Source organism: Pelophylax lessonae, assembly GCF_965119305.1.
Source record: "Pelophylax lessonae genome assembly, chromosome: 7".
Taxonomy (NCBI): Eukaryota; Metazoa; Chordata; class Amphibia; order Anura; family Ranidae; genus Pelophylax; species Pelophylax lessonae.
Window position 1 is genome coordinate 74,896,195 of NC_138774.1, and position 22,334 is coordinate 74,918,528.

Here is a 22,334-nt window from a genome sequence, read left to right on the forward strand (position 1 = left end):
AAATCCCTTTAAAGAAAGACAGTGGGGGCTGGAAAATCCCATTAAGCACCGTGCACAAGTCAGCAATCATAGCACTGATCAAATAGATCAGCAGTCTTTGAAATAGAATAACTGAAGCCTTTCTTACCTTAGAAACAGCTTAGAGGTTGTTGACAGAGGATAGAGGTCCTCACAAGACCCGTGTGTCCGGCAAAAGAGCAAGCAGCTCTGACGCCAGACACACAGGGCTTAAAAAGCGTGGCAATCAGCTGGAAAGTAAATCAGCTGGATTGCCCGCGTTCAGCAGGTAGCCGTCAGAGGTTCCCTGGGACGTAAGAGCCAGACACGCCCCCCGACCCGGATATCCGGCGGAAGCGTGAGTGGCCGATGCGTCTCACCGACACGGAGGAAACACTTGTTTGCGTGGAGCGCAAACAAGTGTAATAGACCGCCGCTGCCGACATCTAATAGATGTCGGGATGGAGAAGCGGATGCCTATAACTGCGGGCGCCACAAGGTGGCGTCCGCCTTTCCGTGCCGGGCTGACCCTACAAACATGCACTTGCAAAAACAATGCTTATTAAAATCATCTAATCGTATGGTCTCAAGTATTGGGTTTCAGCCTTTCATGTCAAGACACAAACTACTAGATCTGTGAGGCGTGCACACAGGGTGTCCTGGAGGTGTCTGGGCACACCCTAATCACCCCATGCGCATAAGCATTTTCGATCTGTGTGCCAGCAGGAAGATGGGAAATATATCTCTTTTACTGGCTCTGTCAGAAGAGAAGTTTTAACGCACTTCTCTTTCACTGTGTCGGTAGGGAGATCAATGTGCTGGGGTCATTCATATGTAAACACACACACACGTGTTTGAGCTTTAGGGTGCACACCCTAATGCAAAAGGCTGCGCACACCTATGGAGTGCTTCCTGGGCTTTTCAGCATCAATCAGCTGTTTCCCAGGTTTGCAAGGCAGCCACCTGGTCTTCTATTAACACGTTCTCCAAGTTCTACCAGGTGGATATTGTGGCTTTATCTGATGGCAGCTTCAGACATGAGGTCAAAAATGCAGCAGCTGTGGTATATGTACAGCCCTCTCATGCTGTAATTTAGAATTACACTGGACAGCCACGGAGGGGGCCAGCTACCTGTTTTTTACCCCCTTCTTCCCAGATGCCAGTGTATACAATTAGTATTTTTGTACTCAACGTAAAATCCTTTCATTGGCGTTTATTTAGGGACAAAGATCCCACCCCTCTGTGCTTACAATCATGCTCCCTGTACCACTTTGCAACAAAACTGAGGCATGTTGGTAGAAAGGGTTGTCCTATTATAACTTACAGTTTTTTTTTTTGCAAGTGACCAGTCCTCCTTTAAGCAGCAATATAACCCGAAAGCTATGACTTCCTGTGTCCCTCAATGGACTTCAAGAATTAGAAGGTGAAAATACTCAGTCATTTGTCATTTTTCCCCAACAATTTCCTTCTTTGTTACAGACGCACACCTGAAGACAGATGGTTTCTCCATGGAGACCTGTGAGCAACTTGTGAAAATTGCAGATGTATCCTTAGCAACAGAATGTTATAGCATGACAGCTATTAACAGACAAAGGATAATGTAGTAGCTGAGGTGGTACCATTCATTGGAAAATGAAATGCAATAAAATTGTAAGATTTTTGACAGACCGTGTAGGTCCTTGGACAATATATAGGAATACAGCTGCAAGAAAAAGTATGTGAACCCTTTGGAATGATATGGATTTCTGCACAAATTGGTCATAAAATGTGATCTCATCGTCATCTAAGTCACAACAATAGATAATCACAGTCTGCTTAAACTAATAACACACAAAGAATGAAATGTTGCCATGTTTTTATTGAACACACCATGTAAGCATTCACAGTGCAGGTGGAAAAAGTATGTGAACCCCCTAGACTAATGACATCTCCAAGAGCTAATTGGAGTGAGATGTCATCCAACTGGAGTCCAATCAATGAGATGAGATTGGAGGTGTTGGTTACAGCTGCCCTGCTCTATAAAAAACACACACACCAGTTCTGGGTTTGCTTTTCACAAGAAGCATTGCCTGATGTGAATGATGCCTCACACAAAAGAGCTCTCAGAAGACCTACGATTAAGAATTGTTGACTTGCATAAAGCTGGAAAGGGTTATAAAAGTATCTCCAAAAGCCTTGCTGTTCATCAGTCCACAGTAAAACAAATTGTCTATGAATGGAGAAAGTTCAGCATTGCTACTACTCTCCCTAGGAGTGGCCGTCCTGTAAAGAGGACTGCAAGAGCACAGCGCAGACTGCTCAATGAGGTGAAGAAGAAACCAAGAGTGTCAGCTAAAGACTTACAAAAGTCACTGGCAAATGCTAAAATCCCTGTTAGTGAATCTACAATACGTACAACACTAGACAAGAATGGATTTCATGGGAGGATACCACAGAGGAAATCGCTGCTGTCCAAACAAAACATTGCTGCACGTTTACAGTTTGCACAAGAGCACCTGGATGTTCCACAGCAATACTGGCAAAATATTCTGTGGACAGATGAAACCAAAGTTGAGTTGTTTGGAAGAAACACACAACACTATGTGTGGCAAAAAAGAGGCACAGCACACCAACATCAAAACCTCATCCCAACTGTGAAGTATGGTGGTGGGGGCATCATGGTTTGGGGCTGCTTTGCTGTGTCAGGGCCTGGATGGATTGCTATCATCGAAGGAAAAATTAATTCCCAAGTTTATCAAGACATTTTGCAGGAGAACTTAAGGCCATCTGTCTACCAGCTGAAGCTCAACAGAAGATGGGTGTTGCAATAGGACAATGACCCAAAGCATAGAAGTAAATCAACAACAGAATGGCTTAAAGAGAAGAAAATACACCTTCTGAAGTGGCCTGACCTCAACCCGATTGAGATGCTGTGGCATGACCTCAAGAAAGCGATTCACACCAGACATGCCAAGAATATTGCTGAACTAAAACAGTTCTGTAAAGAGGAATAGTCACGAATTACTCTTGACCATTGTCCACGTCTGATCTACAACTACAGGAAACGTTTGGTTGAAGTTATTGCTGCAAAGGAGGTTCAACCAGTTATTAAATCCAAGGGTTCACATACTTTGTCCACCTCCACTGTGAATGTTTACATGGTGTGTTCAATAAAAACATGGCAACATTTCATTCTTTGTGTGTTATTAGTTTAAGCAGACTGTGATTGTCTATTGTTGTGACTTAGATGATGATGATCAGATCACATTTTATGACCAATTTGTGCAGAAATCCATATCATTCCAAAGGGTTCACATACTTTTTCTTGCAGCTGTAGCACAGATCTCCAGTGTCTTGTAACATCTGCCATTGCTTGAACCACATGGCAGATTCTGGGGCATGTTGAGAGACTTGTTAAAACATTGGTGTTTACTTCTTCTTACTTTGGGAGGAGGGCACCATTTGCACCATTACTTTAAGCTTTAAGATCTTTGAGCAATAATAGCTTTTTTAAATGGAGAAAACCCAGAATGTTACCCCTAGTAACATGTTCTAATGTTCTAAATGGCCCGATTCTTGTTTCATCGCTGTATTAGGATGTTGAATCAGGGATACGATTGGGACAATTATGTGTTTAGTTAACCAGTGAAAGGTTCCTTTAAACTCTGAGAAGTTAATCTGCAGGCAGGAGATCCCCAACTGAGAATGAAAGTAGAACTATAGGCAAAACTTTTTTTTTCCATTTTGGACAGAGTAATGGACGGTTATAACCTCTGTCAGATTTTTTTCCCACTATCTGTGTTCCATTGTAGAGATTTCACTTCACTTTCTGTCCCATAGCCAAACAGGAAGTGAGAAGAAATCCCTGCAAATTAACCTCCCTAGTGGTATTCCCGAGTGTGGCTCGGGGTTAATATACAGTGCCAAAAGCGGTAAACCTGAGCCACCCTCGGATTACCCCACAATCAAACGTACCTTCCACTGCGATCCCCCGCCGTCCTCCAGCCATCCTCCCGCTGTGCGCTCGGCCGATGCCGTCATCTGCTGCCTTCCGGTACCCTCCTCTGCGAGCGCCGCGACGCAGAGGGGTGGAACCGGCGGGAGATTCAAAATAAATAAAACAAATGACATGATACAGTGTAATCTGTTAGGATTACAACTTTGTATCATGCCATTTCACCCCAGGTTTTCACCTAGTGGCTTTTCCAGTGCCCTGCCTTTACTTTTTGCGGTACTTTGTGCCTGGAAAATTGAAAACGTCCATGGCGTCCAAAAAGTGTTCTTTAAGCTCAAAAGTGCTTTTGGACAAACTGGAAAACATCGACGGTGAATTGCAATTATTTTAAGAACGGATCAATAGCGATTTGTGGGAAAATTCGTCATCAGGTACTAAAAGTGATGACATCGTTGATTCTGCGACTGAGCTCAGCGACGTGCGGTACAGATCAGGCAGCACCCCCAAGATTCCCATTTACTGGAGCACCTGGTTGAAAGCTGACGTTGACCATGACAACCCCTTGGCATACCTACAATTATTTCTGACAGATGAGGTTAGTGAAAAAATAGTTACCGAGACAAACCCGTACAAACAGCAACAATTGGCTACGCATCGGAAGTTTGCAAGATGCAGAAAGTGGGAACCAGTGACCAAAGATGACATTTGGAATTTTCTTGCCTTATAATTGTTCAGGGAGTGGTAGGGAAACCCCTGCAGAAGTGGTATTGGACAACCAATACATTACTTGCCACTCCATTCTTTGGCACGGTCATGTCAGAGTACAGATTCTCCCTCATAATGAAATATCTCCACTTCAAAAACAATAAAGAATTTGATGAAATGTATTATTATTACATTATAATTTATGATTTTGTGTTTCAAGCTTTATCATACCCTGGATGTCTACTAGACTCTTGTTTGCACAGATTTAAGTGATTTATTCCTAAGAATTACAGGCATAAAATATAAAACAACATATCTCCGTGCAAAACAATGGACCGCTTTTAGCACAAAAGTTCTGACATAATCAGACCGCCAGGGAGGTTAAGGTAATTTCTTAGGGACCCCTGTTGGAAAATTTCCCCTCTATTACTTTTCTGGGGACAACCCAAAATTTGGCATTTTCTTTTACTTTTACTTTCAATGATAATGATAAACAGGACAAATAGAGAAGACGAATCTCTTTAATAGAGGCACAGACAGCAATAAAAACCGACAAGCCTGTCAATCCCTCTCCACTGTGCGACTTTAACTGACAATTGCGCGGTTGTGCGACGCCGTACCCAAACAAAATTTATGTCCTTTTTTTCCACAAACAGAGCTTTCTTTTGGTGGTATTTGATCACCTGTGCGATTTTTACTTTTTGTGCTATAAACAAAAAAAGAGCGTAAATTTTGAAAAAATAACAATATTTTTCACATTTTTTTTATATGAAATTCCCCCCCAAAAAAATGTAAAAATCAAAGTTTTTTTAAATTTTTGGCCAATTTGTTTTCTGCTGCCTATGTTTGGTAAAAAAAAATCACAATAAGCGTTTTTTGATTGGTTTGCGCAAAAGTTATTGCGTTTACTAAGGGAAAGATTTCTGTCATTTTTGGTGTTTTTTTTTTTAACGAGTAATGGCGGCGATCTGCGATTTTTTTTTGCGGGAATGCGACATTGCGGTGGACAGATCGGACCCTTGACTGACATTTTTAACACTTTTGGGGGTACCAGTGACATTACTGCAGTAATCAGTGCTATATATATGCACTGTTACTGTAAAAATGACACTGGCAGGGAAGGGGTTAATTTTATTGGAGAGGGAGGGGTTAATGTATGCCTGGTGCTTACGAACGTGTGTGGGGGGAGGTGACTGAGTAACACAGGGACAGATCGCATGTTCAGCTATGCTGAACCCTGCAATCTGACCCTGCCTGTCACTTAGGAGATCCGCCCGCTTTGTTTACACAAGCAGGCGGATCTCCACACTCGATTCCCCGACGATCGGGGAAGAGCAGCAGCGATCGCCGCTGCTCCTCCCCTGGCCCGACTCCCGCTGTGACTGAATACAGCGGGAGTGCGCCGCCGAGAAAGGGGAGTGTCTGGCGACGTAGGTCTACGTCGCCAGATGATAACGAAGCACTTTGCCGCAGTAGAGCTCTAGTGAGCAGACGGCAAGTGGTTAATTTTGCCATGATATGCAAGTGCTCCTTGGGACTTGTAGTGGCTTAGTTCTGCTTTATTGTAAGAAACCCCCTGTGGGGTACACAAAGCACCAATGGAGAACCAGTGATCTATGACATTTCATTCATATAAGCCCCCAGCATAAGTAAAATATCATCCAGCCTTTAATAATATTTTGGAGTCCAGTTGAAGTCGCATCCACTTCCCACTGAGCCAAGTCCATTTCTATTCTACATTGTTAATGGGACAAAATGCAGTACTGGCACGGTATAAGCTGCCCATCCTGCCCTGGGAACCAACAGTCCACAGCTGACCAAGTTTTTCCTTTCTTACAAAATATGAAGAGTCGGCCTAGGCTCTTCAACATTACATTGTTTATTTATGTGTTTAACTTAACATGATGAATTGCAGCGCAGAAAAAGTGGAAAACTGCAGCTTGATGAGTTCAAGTTTCTCTGGAGCAAGATTAAAGAATGGGAGGTAGGATTACCTAGAAGTTTTTTTTATTTTTTTATTTTTGCAGCTAAATATGTGACAAGCTGAATGTAACAAAGTATCTTATAGACATATCCCAATTTTTTTTACGTTGGTATTATTTGCTCTAATTTGTTTCTTGGCAAATATGTACATAATGGCGGCCATATTTGCATATATGGATTTTTTTTTATCTCTGCAGCACAGTGATTGTATCTGCAGCTAAATTGACACAGGCATTGAACTTTATTCCAGTTTTAATGCGCAATAACAGACCAATAGCCTTAAAGCAAGTATAAAATACAATGCCTACGTGTAAATCATGGAAGGGAGTTGCAAAGCGTCAACACTTAAGGCCCGTACACACGTGCAGATTGTCGGCCGACGACCGATTTTCGGCTTGTTAATATGATGCTACCAACAGCGCACTTTCGGCCTAACAGAATCTGTCGTGCAAGCATTAAAATTTTTGTTTGCCGACACCAGAACGGCCGATTGTTCGCCAGTCAGTACAGAATTCGGCCGACAGACAGCAGATTTGCAAGACTGGGCATGCTCAGAAAAGAAAAAACACAGGGAAAGTTAACCATCACATGACATCACTTCTGCAGTCGGCGGACAAAATTTGTGTGCAGTCTTTTGCACTTTTCAGCGGACACGACAGCCCGGGGACAAAAGACGGCCGATCGTTCGGCCGACGATCGGTACGTGTGTACGGGGCTTAAGTGTTATTTTTTTCTTGCTGCAACATAATGCAATGCCAACGTTGCCATGTGCTCACCTCCATCTGCTCCCTGTTATAACAATTTTGAGGGGCGTTGATAGGCAGTCAGGCGGCAGAAAAAATGTGACCCAACCACCTCTTTTCAATACCGTGTGAATAAAGCCTTAGTTCCTTAGTAGACTTTCACCAAAAACAAGGATTTCTTTAACTGGTTTCCCTAAAGCACTTGTCAAGTAAGGATGTTGATTGCACTGTCATGTACAGTACATCATTAATGTTAGCACCAGACACACTGCCAATTTACCAAATAGATGCAGTAAATGTCTAATTGTGTTAGGGTTTGTGTAGACAACAGTTTACAGTAAGTCTGCCATGGGGGAAATGTGGTGCCAACTATCACACTCAGCAGCCCAAGTTAAAAATGCAGCAGCTGCGGTATATGTACAGCCCTGTCAGACTGTTATGCTAGAATTACAGTGGGCAACCACGGTCGGGGTTAGCCAGTTGTTTTTACCCCCCTTTTCCCAGATGCCAGTGTATAAGAGTCCTAAAAGTTACAGTGACAACCAGACAACTATTTTTTTTTTAGGAGGACATTAAGGCTATGTTCACATCTAGGCGTTGCTATTTGATAGGCGTTTTTACAAGCGTTTTACAGGTAAAACGCCTGTAAAACGCTCTATATGGCCTTTCCAGCGTTCGTATTAAGTCTATGGGGCAAAAAAGCCTGTAACCTGCCCAAAAAGAAGCTCATGTAATTTTTGGAGCACGGCACGGTTTAGGAGATATTTACAGTGCATGCAGCCGCTCGCGCGAGCGGCGCATGCGCTCTGAAGGTCCGGGGGGACCTTCAATTAACTTGCCGGGAGCTTGCCGGAAAAATCACTCCCGCGCGCATGCGCGGGAGTGACGTCATCGCGGCTCCGGCCAATCAGCGCGCTGGAGCCGTCTCTTCCGGCCAATCAGCTCGCCGGAGCCGCCGAACCCGGAAGAGACGACGAGGGATCATGGCAGCGCCCGCATCGATGTCCGGGGGTCCGTGTCGGGGCTTCGTTTTAAGGTAAGTTAAACATAATGGGCTAGTATGCGATGCATACTAGCTCATTATGCCTTTGTCTTGCAGGTTTTTTTTTTTTATAGGGTTTACAACCGCTTTAAGGCCTTGTTCAGACGGGGCACACAATACCATTGCCTGTAGGCACAGCCGGAGTTTTTACCTGCACAGGGTAGCACAATTGTTCCAGGCACTGAGTTCCCAAACTTACACTCTCTGCGAACAGGTAGTTATAAAATAACTAATTGAAAAGCAGTTTATTTTTAATGAGAAGTTTCTAAAGTTACTTAATAAAACCAATTAACACCTTTAGAACCCGTGTAGCTGGACATACACTGCATGCTTTCAGGTGCAATCAGCTTCCACGTCAGATTGGTTTGAGGTCCTTCAGTCATCTTCTGACCCCCAGCCGCATTTGTATGGTTATTAACTTGTATGGACAGAAAATTTTCTGATGTGAATTGATGCCTATATCCACAGCTCTATGCTTTTATTCTTTCACTGCTGTAATCGCTGATGTTTCAGTATGGGCAGGCGTCTCATGTGTCAGTGCTGCCATCTGGTGGTCATAGCAGTTAAACGAAAAGGTGTCCCTGCAGCAGTAGGTAAAAGGGAAAAGGTTTCCATGCACTCATAGGTTTCTCTCCATTTCTGATTTTAGCAAATATTCAAAAGATATGATCAAGACCGATCTGGAACAATGGATGTACAGGAGCTGCGGTTGGCCCTCGAATCAGCTGGTTAGTTCTTCCTGCAATCTTTTTTAAATATTATATCTTCTATGTTTCATATTATCCTGCTTTTGCCTATTGGGGTCCTGATTATTTGCATGTGAAATTGTGTACCTTGCATTGCTAGTACATCTTGTGAATATTATGTTGCCCTAATTAAAAGTATCTTAGGTTTGTTTTTGTTACACAAGTCAAAGGTCTGTTCAACAAAATGTGTTATTTTAGGTATATTCAAATCAAATGTTCTTATCTTTGACATAGAAAGGGAGGGTTATAATTCCTGTCAGGTTTTGTTTTTTTATTTTATTTTATTGCCATCGGAGTCTGATTTGGGAGATTTCCCTCCAGTTCCGTCTCATAGCCTATAGGCCCGTACACATGTACCGATTGTTGGCCGTGAATTATCGGCCGCCGCCCGATCGATGTTAGTATGATGCTTCCGACAACCGACTGCGACTTTTCGGCCGAACAAAATCTGGTGTGCAGGCTATTAAATTTTTGTTGGCCGTCAGCAGAACGGCCGATTGTTCCTCAGTCAGTACAGATTTCGGCCGACAAAAATCAGATGATCAAGACTGGGCATGCTCAGAGAAGAAAAAACACACGGAAAGTAAACCATCACATGACATCACTTCTGAAGTTGGTTGTTGTTGGCCGAGAAAATTTGTGTGCAGTCTAGAGCACATTTCAACCGACCCAACAACACTGGACAAAAGACGGCCGATCGGTCGGCCAACAATCGCTGCGTGTGTACGGGGCTTAATGCCTCATACACACACATCGATTATTGGCCGGGAATTTTCGGCCAACGTCCGATCGGCCAATTTTCGGCTTGTTAGTATGATGCTTTCAACAACCGACTCCGACTTTTCAGCCGAATAAAATCTGGTGTGCAGGCTATAAAATTTTTGTTGGCCGTCAACACAACGGCCGATTTTTTGTCAGTCAGTACAGATTTCGGCAGACAAAAATCTGATGAGCAAGACTGGGCATGCTCAGAGAAGAAAAAACACACGGAAAGTAAACCAGCACATGACATCACTTCTGAAGTTGATTTTTGTTGGCCGAGAAAATTCGTGTGCAGTCAAGGCACATTCCAACCAACAAAACACAACTCTGGACAAAAGTCGGCCGATCGGTCGGCCGATAATCGTTGCGTGTGTACGAGGCATAAGCAGGAAGCATGAGGAAACTTCTGCTCAGATTGGTGATCTCGGTGTAAGTGGAGCAGGTACCTATCAGAAATCGAGAAATGGGTAACAAAAAGAAAGACATCCAAAAGCAGTAGGAGCAAGGGTTAAAGGAAAAGTGTAACTTCCCTTTTTAGGTGAGATTCCACTTTAAGCTCATTAGTTATAGGGATCATGGAGAAATTCTTCTTCAAAATTCTTAAGGTGCACTGCAATGAAATTTTTCCCCTTTATGGTCTATGAAGTTCAGCTTCTTGGGATCTCTCTCATATAAATACACAGTAGAGGTTTCTAAGCTGTTAGAAATCAACTGAACCTGACTTTATAACCTTTGGGAATGCCTTGTACAACCATAAGTTTTTACAAAATATAAAAACATTTTAAAGTTATAATTTTACAAAATAGTTCTATGCTTACAAGGTCCTGGAACATTATGGCCCTGATTCATCAGACTACAGTTGTACTTTAGACATGCCAATTAGCTCTTAGTGCTAAAAGGCCATAATATTGAGAGGCCACATTAGCATGCCTTAAGAACACTTTGAGGTGCTTTTGGTGCAACCTGATGCATTTGGAAGTATGTTTTTTTTATATATGAGTAAATTTCATCTTTAAATCCCCATCTATACATTCTGTTTTGCAGGATTCCAGCTGAATAACAAACTGGTAGAGCTGATATGTCTAAAATATGGAGATGACCTCAGAAGAGTTGATTTTGACAGCTTTCTTTCCTGCATGGCACACCTAATGGCAGTATTTGGTAGGTGAAGCACATTAAATCCCATACCTCCTATCATTTGACAGCAAGACAGGTCTTGATAACTATTAAAATATGCCAGGAATTGGTGACATACCCGAGGTATGCCAGTGATATCATTAATGCCAGACGAACAGCGGTATCACTGGTCAGCCTGTACCGTACCTGATTGCAGGTGATAAAATGCATATCGGTGTCATGTTTTCATAATCGGCAGTAATACTTCCCCTACAAGGTCTGTTATTTCTCTATGTCACCAAGTCAAAGATCAACATATACCAACTCTAGGTGCCCCTGGAGACTAGAATCACATCATCCTGTGTGTTTGATTATTACTTGAATTTTTTGCACTAAAAGCAAAACTTTTTAAAAGTTTTGGATAGACTGGCGAGGGATTAGAACCCCTGTCATGTTTTTATTGCTGTCTGTGCTCTCAATCAGGCGATTCACCTTCTCTATAGGTCATATCTACAGTCATCATAAGTGAAAGTAAAAGAAAATCACAAATGTTGGGTTGGCCCTAATACAGTAAAAGAAGGGAAATCTTCCAATGGACACACTAATTCTGGTGACAACCAGTGATTCCATCACTTTAGAGCAGGGGTCCCCAAATTCTGGCCCTCCAAATCCCATCATGCCTAGTCATGTCTGTGCATGTCAGAGTTTTTACAATGGCTCATGGGACATGTAGTTCCACAACAGCTGGAGAGCCATAGTTTGGTAATCCCCGCTTTAGAGTGATTACCTCTCACTTCCTGTTTTGGCTATGGGACAGGAAGTGTAAGGAAATCTCCCCAATGGGACACAGATGGCAAACCCCCCCCCCCCCCCCGTAGCGTTTATTATCCTCCCTTGCTCTATCCAAAATTAAAAATAAAAAATGTTGCCTTTAGTTCTACTTTTAAAGCCAGGACTGTATTTAATATAACACTTTGGCCAGCTAGTAGTGCATATAACAAAAATATTCAAGTCATTCCAATACTGCAATTTAATGGGTGTCAGAGTATGAAAACACTGCCCTGTATTCCTACAGGCATGGTCAGACATCCCCTTCCCATCATTATAAATCTGTATGAGAAAACTTGTAATGAGTAGTGTGGTCATTCCAGCATAGGACACTGACTGGAGTGGCAAACTAAAGGGGTATTGTGGGGAAATTGCAAGTGAAATTTAGTTATAAACTGTTACATTAGTTATAAATTATTCAAGACTACTATGTTAGCCTCGGTTCACACTAGAATACGGTGAGGAAAACTCATGATCTGTGTGCACGTTTCCTACACCGCATTCAAATTGCACTGCCGTTGAGATTTGCAGTGACTGTCAGGGGAATCTCCCCAAACGCAGGTCGCAAACACAGTGCATTTGCCTGCATCAGATCACATGGTCGTTTTGTATAAAATTGGTGAATAAATGACTTTGGCGTGATTTGAGAGCATTTAAAATGAGTGGGCTCAAATCGCAGCGCACTGAATCGCATGTGAATTGAACAGGAATGCAGTGTGATTCCTGTGAGATTAAAGGCCCGTACACACGATAAGAAAATCTGAAGGGAAATTTCGTCGGACGACCGATCTGCCGATTTTCGGATTGTTAGTATGGTGCTTTTGACAGCCGACTCCAACTTTTCGGCTGACAAAATCCTGATGTGCATGCTATATAGTTTTTGTCGTCCGTAATACAACGTCCGATTTTTGTCTCATTAGTACAGATTTTGACGGAAAAATATCTTAAGAGCAAGACTAGGCATGCTCAGAGAGGAAAGAACACATACAAAGCAATCCAACACATGACACCACTTCTGAAGTAGAATTCTGTCGTACGGGAAAATTCTCTTCACTTTCCACATCAGACTAGCATGCCACAAAAAACAGACGACAGATCTTTCGATAATCTGATAGTGTGTACGGGGCTTTAGTCTGAACTGAAGTTTAGAGACAAAAGTGTGTGAGGCTTCCATTGGACTGTAAAGTAGATCTAAATCCTAACTGGATAATATTACATCTGGCCATACACCGATCAATATTCAGATTGTTCAGCAGAGACTGGCGAATTTCGATCAGTGTGCGGCCTTCCCTGCTCAACAGAATTTGATTTCTTGATTAACTTAGATTGCTTGATCTCTCAAAGAGACATGTTGGGAGAAATCTTCTCGATCAGCAGTTACAACTGCCGATCAGTGTATTCTGACAGCTGCCGGTACTGCTGTCCTTTTATGGCTCGTTTCCACTGAGCTTTTTGGTACGGTTCTGTACGGTACGCTATTTATGCCGTTTCCATTATGAATGGTACCCTAATTCCGAACCGTACCACTTTTTTGGTACCCTTTCGTTGGGGTACCAAACACATTAGTACCGTACAAACAGGGTGGAGCTACACTCTGCAGAACTTGATTGGTTGACAGAGAATCGTCGATCACAGCTTTCTTGCTACACCACGCCTATCATGAAAGGGTACTATTGGCAGTGGAAACGCAAGGTGTACCGCTCCGAACCGTACCACTCAGTGGAAACGAGGCATTACAATGTCCCGACATGTGGGGGGATTCCTCCATCCACCTCATTTGCTTGGTATTTTAACTAACTGTGCATGGCCAGCTTTAGTTTGCAGCACTGCTTATCATAATAAAAAAAAAAGTCATACTTCCTTTAACCAGAAAAAAAAAATATGCAGGGCAGAGTTTCATATGGCTTATTTATCATCATTAGTAGGTCCAAAGGTTTGTCTTAAATACTTCTAGCAGAGACAGGAAGGGCTGGTCCTGTCACATAACAGCACTATATTTACAGTATTCCACAAATGGAGTTATTATTTAGAATTCAATTAACACATTTTATTAAAATCCTGTGTATTACAGGGGTATGCTATCGTATGGACCAAAACAAAGAGGGTGTTGTCAGCCTCAAGGAACAACAGGTGAGATGTGTAAATATTAAAAAAACTTGTAAAGAATTTCAGAAGTATTACTGCATTTCTATCCATATGAACAAATAAAGTAAATGATACAGGGAGAGGCCACAATTGTTGCTCTCAGCACTGGCTGTAGAAGGTGATATATTATTTAGCAGACATGGGAGTAAGTCACACATGTGCAAGCCACAAGCAAGTCTCAAGTCTTAACCTTCAAGTCACAAGCAAGTCCCAAGTTACTGTGGCGAAAAGCAAGCAAGTCAAGTCGAGTCCCTGCTAGAAGTCAAGCCAAGTCATTTATTTTGGTCAAGTCAAAATACTGGTCTACCCCAATTTTCATTTAAATCAGTTAAAAGTCAGTGGTCAGGAAAGGTTTTGTTTTATTTTCAGCATTAACAAAACTGCTTAGTGCTTTTTTCTTGGCATATTAAAGAAACACTTTGAATGCCCAAACAGCTCAAAATCCTTTGTCCGGTCATTTTTCAAACACCACAGTCACTTAAAACATGTTAAGTATTTCAATTGTTAAACAGCCAGTGTCCTAAAAATCAGAACACACTGAGGTGTTTTAGGTGATTGTGGTGTCAGAAACATAACAGGCACATTAATTTTGCTTTAAGAAATCTTGAGAAAATGCAAATATTTAATAACTTAAAGTAAAGTCATTTCCAGTCATATGTCTCAAGTCAAAGTCAAGGTCGAGACTTTTATTCATTTTAGTCAAGAAAGTCTCAAGTCCTCAAACTGGTGACTTAAGTCAAGTCATGTGACTCAAGTCCCCCAACTCTGTGTTTTAGTGTATATGAATGTGTTTTATTGCATGAACAGAGTAAAAAGAATAGGGTAGCGATATTGTGGTGGAAAAATAGGGATGCATAGATAGGCATCCCTTAATATCCACAGAAGCTAGAAGATTCCCCGGTTTAAAAGGTAGCAATGACTGACCTGGAAGATTCCATGAGGAACTTCTAAACGCAAAGGAGCTTGTTGAGAAATTTTAGATTCAGAATGGGATCAATGCCCTTATTTGCCTTAAGGACGATAAATAGGTTTGAGTAAAAAATCGGATTTTTGTAAGATCTTACCGTAAAATCCTTTTCTCTTAGCTCATTGACAGACGTAGTCTTCTTGATTCACAAGAACTGGGTTATGTTGTCTCCGCAGGAGTAGGACTAGGCAGAAAGAAAAAACGTTCTGGCTCCACCCTAGGGGCAGTCCCAGAGGGTATATCCTCCCTCTCTCTGCTACAAGGCATCAGTTCTGTCACAAAGCAGCAACAGAGAATTTAACCCAACCCAACTCAATGATAGAGGGGCGGGTACTACGTCTGTCAATGAGCTAAGAGAAAAGGATTTTACGGTAAGATCTTACAAAAATCCGATTTTCTCTGTCGCTCATTGACAGACGTAGTCTTCTTGATTCACAAGAACTGGGACATCCAGAAGCAGTGCCACAAATGAGGGGTGGGATTGACAGAAATCAAAATCCAATCTAGAAGGCCCAACCGGAGCCAACCAGAAGTATCAAAGGACTCATCGAGTAAACAGATGAGACCTACCCCACAAATCCTCGAGGTAGACCAACAGTCTCCTCAAACAGTGGCCTGCAGGAACCTTGCGGCCAGAAGAGGCATCTGACGATGCCATCACATAAACCTTATACAATATTGTAAAGGTATAAACCGACGACTAAACAGTCGCCTTGAAAACCTGAACCACTGACGCCTGATAGCGGAAGGTCCAGGAAACTCTAAGCGCCCGAGTAGAATGCGCTTTAACAGGGAACGGGGGATCCCGACCCTTAGATAAAATAAGCCTATACCACCGTCTGTCTGATCCATCTAAAGATGGTCGCAGCAGAACAGGCAACCCCTTCTTAGGGCCATCCGTGATCACAAACAGTGAATCCGTCTTACAAATTGAATCCGTAGTATTCAAATATATCCTGATCGCCCGAACTACATCCAAGGAATGCCATGCAAATTCTCGAGGATGATTGGGCTAAGGACATAGGAAGGACAATACACTGTCCTCATTCAATGAAACTTTGAAACCACCTTAGGAAGGAAGGATGGATTCGGATGAAGAACAACCTTATCCCTATGAACCACCAGATCTGGGGAACAACAGAATAATGCAGCCAGTTCTGACACCCTGCGTGCAGAAGTGATAGCCACCCAGAAGGCCACCTTCTGGGATAAAGTAAGCAAGGGAATCTCCCTGATATTTTCAAAGGGAGGTGTCTGAAGAACCGACAGCACCAAATTAAGATCCCAGGATGGTAACGGCGCGTGCACTGGCGGAGCCAGGTGTCGCACCCCCTGTATGAAATTCCGCACCAAGGAATAAGTAGCCAAAGGCTTCTGAAAGAAGATAGCAATGCTGAAACCAGACCCTTGATAACACTCAAGGCCAGCTTCTGCTCAACTCCCTGTTGCAGAAAAGCCAATATTCGGGCTACCGAATAAAGATGTAGATGGAACCCAAGGGATTCACACCACATAATCTTTCTGGAAGTCGCTTTCCTTGTTTTAACTAGAGTAGGAATAACTGAAGCTGACAATCCCTTGTCCTTCAGCACCTGGGTCTCAATAACCAGGCCGTTTAAAAACCAGCGATCGTAAAGCAGGATGGAAGATCGGTCCCTGAGACAGTAGATCCTCCCTGAGAGGAAGTCTCCACGGGACGTCCGCCACCAGTCTGACCAAGTCGGCGTATCAAGCTCGACGAGGCCAGTCCAGAGCTACCAGGATTACTGGAATTCCTTCCTCCTCTATCCTGCGAAGAAGTCTTGGCAGTAACCCAAGAGGAGGGAAGGCATACATTAGCTGGTATTGCCCCCATGGGGTGACCAGTGCTTCTGCGGTCTCTGCTAGAGGATCGCGGGAGCGAGCCACGAATCTCTGTACTTTTTCTGTTGAATCGTGATGCCAACAGATCCACATCCGGGGTGCCCCAACGAAGGCACAACTGGTGGAAAACTTCTGGATGGAGGGACCATTCCCCCTGATCCGGAGTCTGACGGCTGAGATAATCTGCCTGCCAATTTTCCACCCCCGGAATGAACACCGCAGAGATAGCTGGAACAAATCGTTCCGCCCAGTGAAGAATGCAAGCCACTTCCTTGGCCGCTCGGACACTCTTGGTGCCCCATTGGTAATTGACATAAGCCACGGCCGTGGCGTTGTCCAACTGGATCCGAACCGGGCTGCCCTGGAGCTGCTCGGTCCAGTGAATCAGACAAAGTCTGATCGCTCTCAGTTCCAACACATTTATCGGTAACCTGGATTCTTCCGGGGACCAAAGTCCCTGAACGGATAACAGACCGAAAATTCCTCCCCATCCGGATAGGCTGGCATCCGCGGTCACTACTTTCCAATATATTGGCAGAAATGACTTTCCCTGGCTGAGTATCGGAGACTGAAGCCACCAGACCAGACTCTCTGGTCTGTTTGCTCAATCGGATCCGATAGTCCAGAGATTCCGGATTCCGATTCCATCTGAGAAGAATCTCTTGCTGAAGAATTCGGGTATGGGACTGGGCAAATGGGACTGCTTCGAAGGAAGCCACCATCAAACCCAGAACCCTCATGCAAGTCCGAAGGGAAGACCAGCTGTTGGATAGTAACAACTGGACTGCTGATTGACTCTTCCGGAGTTTCCCTACCGGAAGGAAAACTCTTGTCCTGAACGTGTCTAGAATTAGACCCAGATATTCGAGCCTCTGGGTGGGAACCAGAAATGACTTTTGCTGGTTCACCAGCCACCCGAATTCCTGTAAAGAAATTATAGTAATTTCTAGGTTTTGTAGCAGGGTCTGAAGAGACTCTGCATGAAGCAGGAGATCGTCTAGGTAACCTAGAATCGATATGCCTCTTTGGCGCAGTAGTGCCAACATTGGGGCCAACACCTTCGTGAAGACCCGAGGAGCCGTGGCGAGACCAATAGGTAACGCCACAAACTGATAGTGGTTCTCCCTGCGAAAATGGGAATGTGAAGATAGGCGTCCTAGATTCTATGGACGCTAGGACATCCCCTGAATGGAGGAAGGCTGCTACTGGATTCCATTTTGAATTTTCTTATGTTGAGAAAGGAATTGAGTGCCCTTAAGTCCAGAATTGGACGCACTTTGCCCTCTTTCCTGAGTATTGTAAATAGGTTTGAATAAAACCCTAGAAAAAACGTTCTGTCCAAGGAACGTGGACTACCACTCCTTGATGTAGTAAATCCGTGACTGCTCTCCGCAGATCTTCTAAACGATCCGGGGATAGTCGGATATTGGAAGGGAAGAATCGCGCCGGTGGGAGAGATCGAAACTCGATCTTGTACCCTGATCTTATGATTTCGCAAACCCACTTGTCCGGGATTCTGGAAAGCCATGGATCCGGGAACCGGCGAAGACGTCCCCCCACCCCAATTATGGGTGGGGGCGCACCTTCAGGCTTTGGTCGACTTATCTTCAGGTCTGGAGGGGGCGGGCTTTTGCTTGCCCGACCAACGTCCCGTGAAGCCTCCTGAAGGAGCTTTGGAGGATTTAATTTTTTCACCCGTGGGGCGAAAAAACTTTTTGTGAGCAGAGAAAGAAGGCCCTCTTCTTTGACGAGTTCCTTTACCCTTAGCATTTTGCGGTAAAAAGGTGCTCTTTCCACCCGTGAGATCCTTAATGATCTCATCTAAGCTGGCTCCAAATAAACGCTCTCCTAAAAAGGGGATATTAGCCAATGCTTGTTTTTTTTTTTTTTTTTTGGAACCTTGGTCGGCTAACCAACCTTTTAGCCACAGTGTACGCCTGAGAACCACTGCTGAAACTGATGCTCGCGCCAAAAATGGAGTGGCGTCTAACGCCGCATCACACACAAACTGTAACCCCTGTATCATCTGTTCCAACAAATCTGATACCGCCTGGGGGACCTCTTCTAAGTCCCGGCGTAACCATTTGGTCCATTCGGTTACAGTCTGCAAAACCAGCCCAGTAGCAATTATTGGTCTGAAAGCTGATCCAATCAAGGAAAAACGTGGTGCGAGACATAGTTTCTATCTTGCGATCCACCGGATCTTTTAAAAGACGGAGCGTCTTCTAATGGAATAACCGTGGCTTATTCAATCTAGCAATTGGTGAATCCACCACAGGTGGTTCTGTCCATTTCTTAATGAGGGTTTCCTCAAACGGATAACGTCTGTTAATGCGTTTGGAAATAGCAGAAGTGCGTTTTGGCAGACTCCATTCTTCTTTGATTGGATTGCCCAAACATTTGGGCAATGGAAAAACCTTTGCCACTTTGATGCGTTTTTTAGTCCCAAAAGGGGATTTCAGTTTCAGCTATTTCCGATGGAGTACCCTGTAATCTTAAGGTTTCTTGAACAGATACAATGAGTGCGTTTACCAACGCTTCCACTCGGGCTATGGCTGATGCCGAAACATCCTCCTCACTGTCTGAAGAGACAGTACCCGAGCCACCAATCCCAGATGAGGTACCTGCAACTGCAGAAATAGGCTCAGATTCTGAATCCGAAGTTTCAGATAATATGGGGTTTGGCGGGGGCTTGCGCCCTGTCCCTGACAAGCCACTTCCACCCGGGACACAAAAGTTTCCATATTAGCTGACAAGGATTCAATTGTCAGTGGGGTGCTGGAGGATCCTGCAGACCCCTCGAAGGGATCCGGTGGAGATACATGAGTGGCAGGGTCCATGTTAATTCAGGACACCTTTGCCAGAAAAAACAAAAAAAGTTTTTTTTTTTTAAATAAAAAATACCTCTTTTTTTTTTTTTATGTGTATCCCCCTAGCGCAATAGCGCCCCTCAGAGTACCTGCTTCTCGATCCCCACAGAGAGAGAGAGAGGGACCCTCAAGGCTCACCACCCGATGCAGAGAAGTTTCCAACCAACTGCAGTCAGCGTCTGTCTTTTACAGACTGGAAAGAGCTGTGTTAGTTTTCCCAGGTAGAAGGACGTGGCTCCGCCCCCTGTGTACGCCTTCCGGCGTTCCCAGCTCTCCACGAGGTAGCTGGGCTCATCAAACATGGCCGCCCCCATACAGGAGACAATAGACTCCAAAAACATGGCGGCCGGCGTGACCTGAGGACATTCATGCACCCGGTCTACGGCAAAATGGCGGCGGACTGCCGAAATCGTTTTTCCCAGCACATCCACCTGCATCTCTGCTAAATGGCGGTTTATCGATCTGCAGGAGATACACTACAATTAAGGTAGGATTATACCTCCTATGTCTGCTGTAATACTACAGTCTGCTGGGTAGAGTGTTAGCTCTCAAACCAAGTCCACTTCCCACCAAACACATGCTGTATTTACAAGGGGGACTTTTAGTGTCAGACAGATACTGACCATGTATGGAGGGGCCCATAATTCATACTGCCTCATAACGTGGAAAAAAGCGGACGTTTACTCACCATACCGAACCGACAGGCACCCTCTCTTCACAATACCCTCTCCACCGGGGTGGGGGGTTGTGGACCACTCCGGACGCCTCGACTCTCTGGTTCCTGGCGTCCAAGCGAGACTTTTAACTCGCAAGGTCAGTCCCTCCAATGGGACTCCGTCGCGGCCGACCCAGCGCGGAGCTCTGGTCTGCACACGCTCGTAGGCAGAAACCGGGGTGACCACTGGATCTCAACATCCAGCCCGTCGCCCGGCCCCGCATACTTACTTGAATGTGTCGCGGCCGACCAAGCGCAATGCAATGGTCTGCGCGCGCTCGTAGGCCGGCTGGGGTGACCACTAGTGTCGCCCAGTCCGGCATATTTGCTTGAAGATCTCACAGGAAAAAACACTGGAGAAAACTACATAAAAAAAATATTTTTTCTAAAAAAAAAAATCTTGCCAGAACCAGAGATCCCAGCAAGGAACTTAGGTCCTTACTCCTGACTAGACAGAAAAAAACTGATGCCTTGTAGCAGAGAGAGGGAGGATATACCCTCTGGGACTGCCCCTAGGGTGGAGCCAGAACGTTTTTTCTTTCTGCCTAGTCCTACTCCTGCGGAGACAACATAACCCAGTTCTTGTGAATCAAGAAGACTACGTCTGTCAATGAGCGACAGAGAAATATTGATACCTGTCCACCTTCTTGGATGGAAACTGATCCTTTGAGAAGTGAACTGGTGGAGCGCAGAGACCTGTCTGTCTTTGCAGGGAAGCTGGCAAACTAAAGCAGAGAGGAGACATAGTCCCAGTTCTATTTGTAGCCATTAGACACAGTGTTCTGCACCCAGACGTTTGAGATGTCCTGGTGGCCTGTTCGCTATCATGGCCATCTGATCCCGACTCTGACAAGCCGGGGCATCTCCCCACTGGGGGGGGGGGCTTGTGGTGAAACTGGGTTCCTGGTTTGGACTAGGACACTTAGAGAAAAAAAAAGCAGATCATTTTGGATCTAGGTGTCAAATGCCTACCTGCAGAAGCTCTGGCCTTCCTTTTCTTGGGTAAAAGGGTACTCTTCCTCCATATCTCCCAACCGTGACGTGTTTGAACCAGACAGTTCAATTCTGACAAAGACGCAGTCAAGGCAGCATATTGCATAGCTGGACCTGCTAAGAAGGACAAGGCTTTAAGGAAGGGCCTCTAACCTTTTGTCCACAGGGGGACCATGAACAAGGACTCTTAAGGTTTTGTAAGACAGGAAATGGCAGGGTCCCCCATATAACACAGACTGCAAAAAATGAGTGCACAGTGAAAGCTTTAGCAGGCTGAGGTGTTTTTAGGGAGGCAAGGCTGGCGTCCTTGTCCTGGCTGACACAAAGTACGTGCATACTGCGTCAATAAGGATAGAAATCGTATGCTTCAGCCTAGGTGGATTTCTGCAGATAGGACTTCCTCCTCCAATACTAAACAGTCAAAAATTAGCAGAGGTGCCATCCTCCTCTTCCTCAGGAAGCACAGTTGCAGTCAGAGGAAAATCAAAGATATACTTTGGAGAAGAAAATGAGGGAGCCCTTTTGTGGTCACTGCAGTCTGATGCCTCTAATAGGGCTGACAGTCTACCCATTGATTCAGAAATAGTATTTAAGAACTCCTCTATTGCTAAGCATGAAGAGGGGTGTGCCCTAGGGAGGCTTCTGAGGAAGACAGCAACTCTATTGACATTGAATAGGGGTATAAGTATAGGGACCCTACATTTCCTTCCTGAACCATTAAGAGTGTGTGCCGGCTGGGCCCCTAGTTCCATGCCTTTTGCATCTATGTTCAGCCAGGTTAGGTCTATCCCTTAAGAGGGAGCTTGTGGGCTGCTACTGCATAGCAGATGGGGTGCCTTCTATGACCAGTTACTGTAAGCAGAGGGGCCCAGTACATCCAAGGATTGCTTTGCTGTTTCCTTGGTGGACAGAAAAACAGCATATG

The 22,334-nt window shown here is 44.4% G+C and overlaps 1 protein-coding gene across 1 annotated transcript in view; it reads left to right on the plus strand.

Annotated features, from left to right (window-relative positions):
• Positions 1-22,334, plus strand: part of LOC309560471 (calpain-2 catalytic subunit-like) — a gene marked incomplete at both ends in the record, with an annotated part of 90,016 nt that overhangs the window by 64,959 nt on the left and 2,723 nt on the right. The window contains 5 exons of the mRNA XM_082264104.1: positions 1,477-1,541; positions 6,552-6,620; positions 9,054-9,132; positions 10,957-11,073; positions 13,928-13,986. Of these exons, the coding sequence (XP_082120230.1) occupies positions 1,477-1,541; positions 6,552-6,620; positions 9,054-9,132; positions 10,957-11,073; positions 13,928-13,986 (389 nt within the window). The remainder of the gene's footprint in view (positions 1-1,476; positions 1,542-6,551; positions 6,621-9,053; positions 9,133-10,956; positions 11,074-13,927; positions 13,987-22,334) is intronic.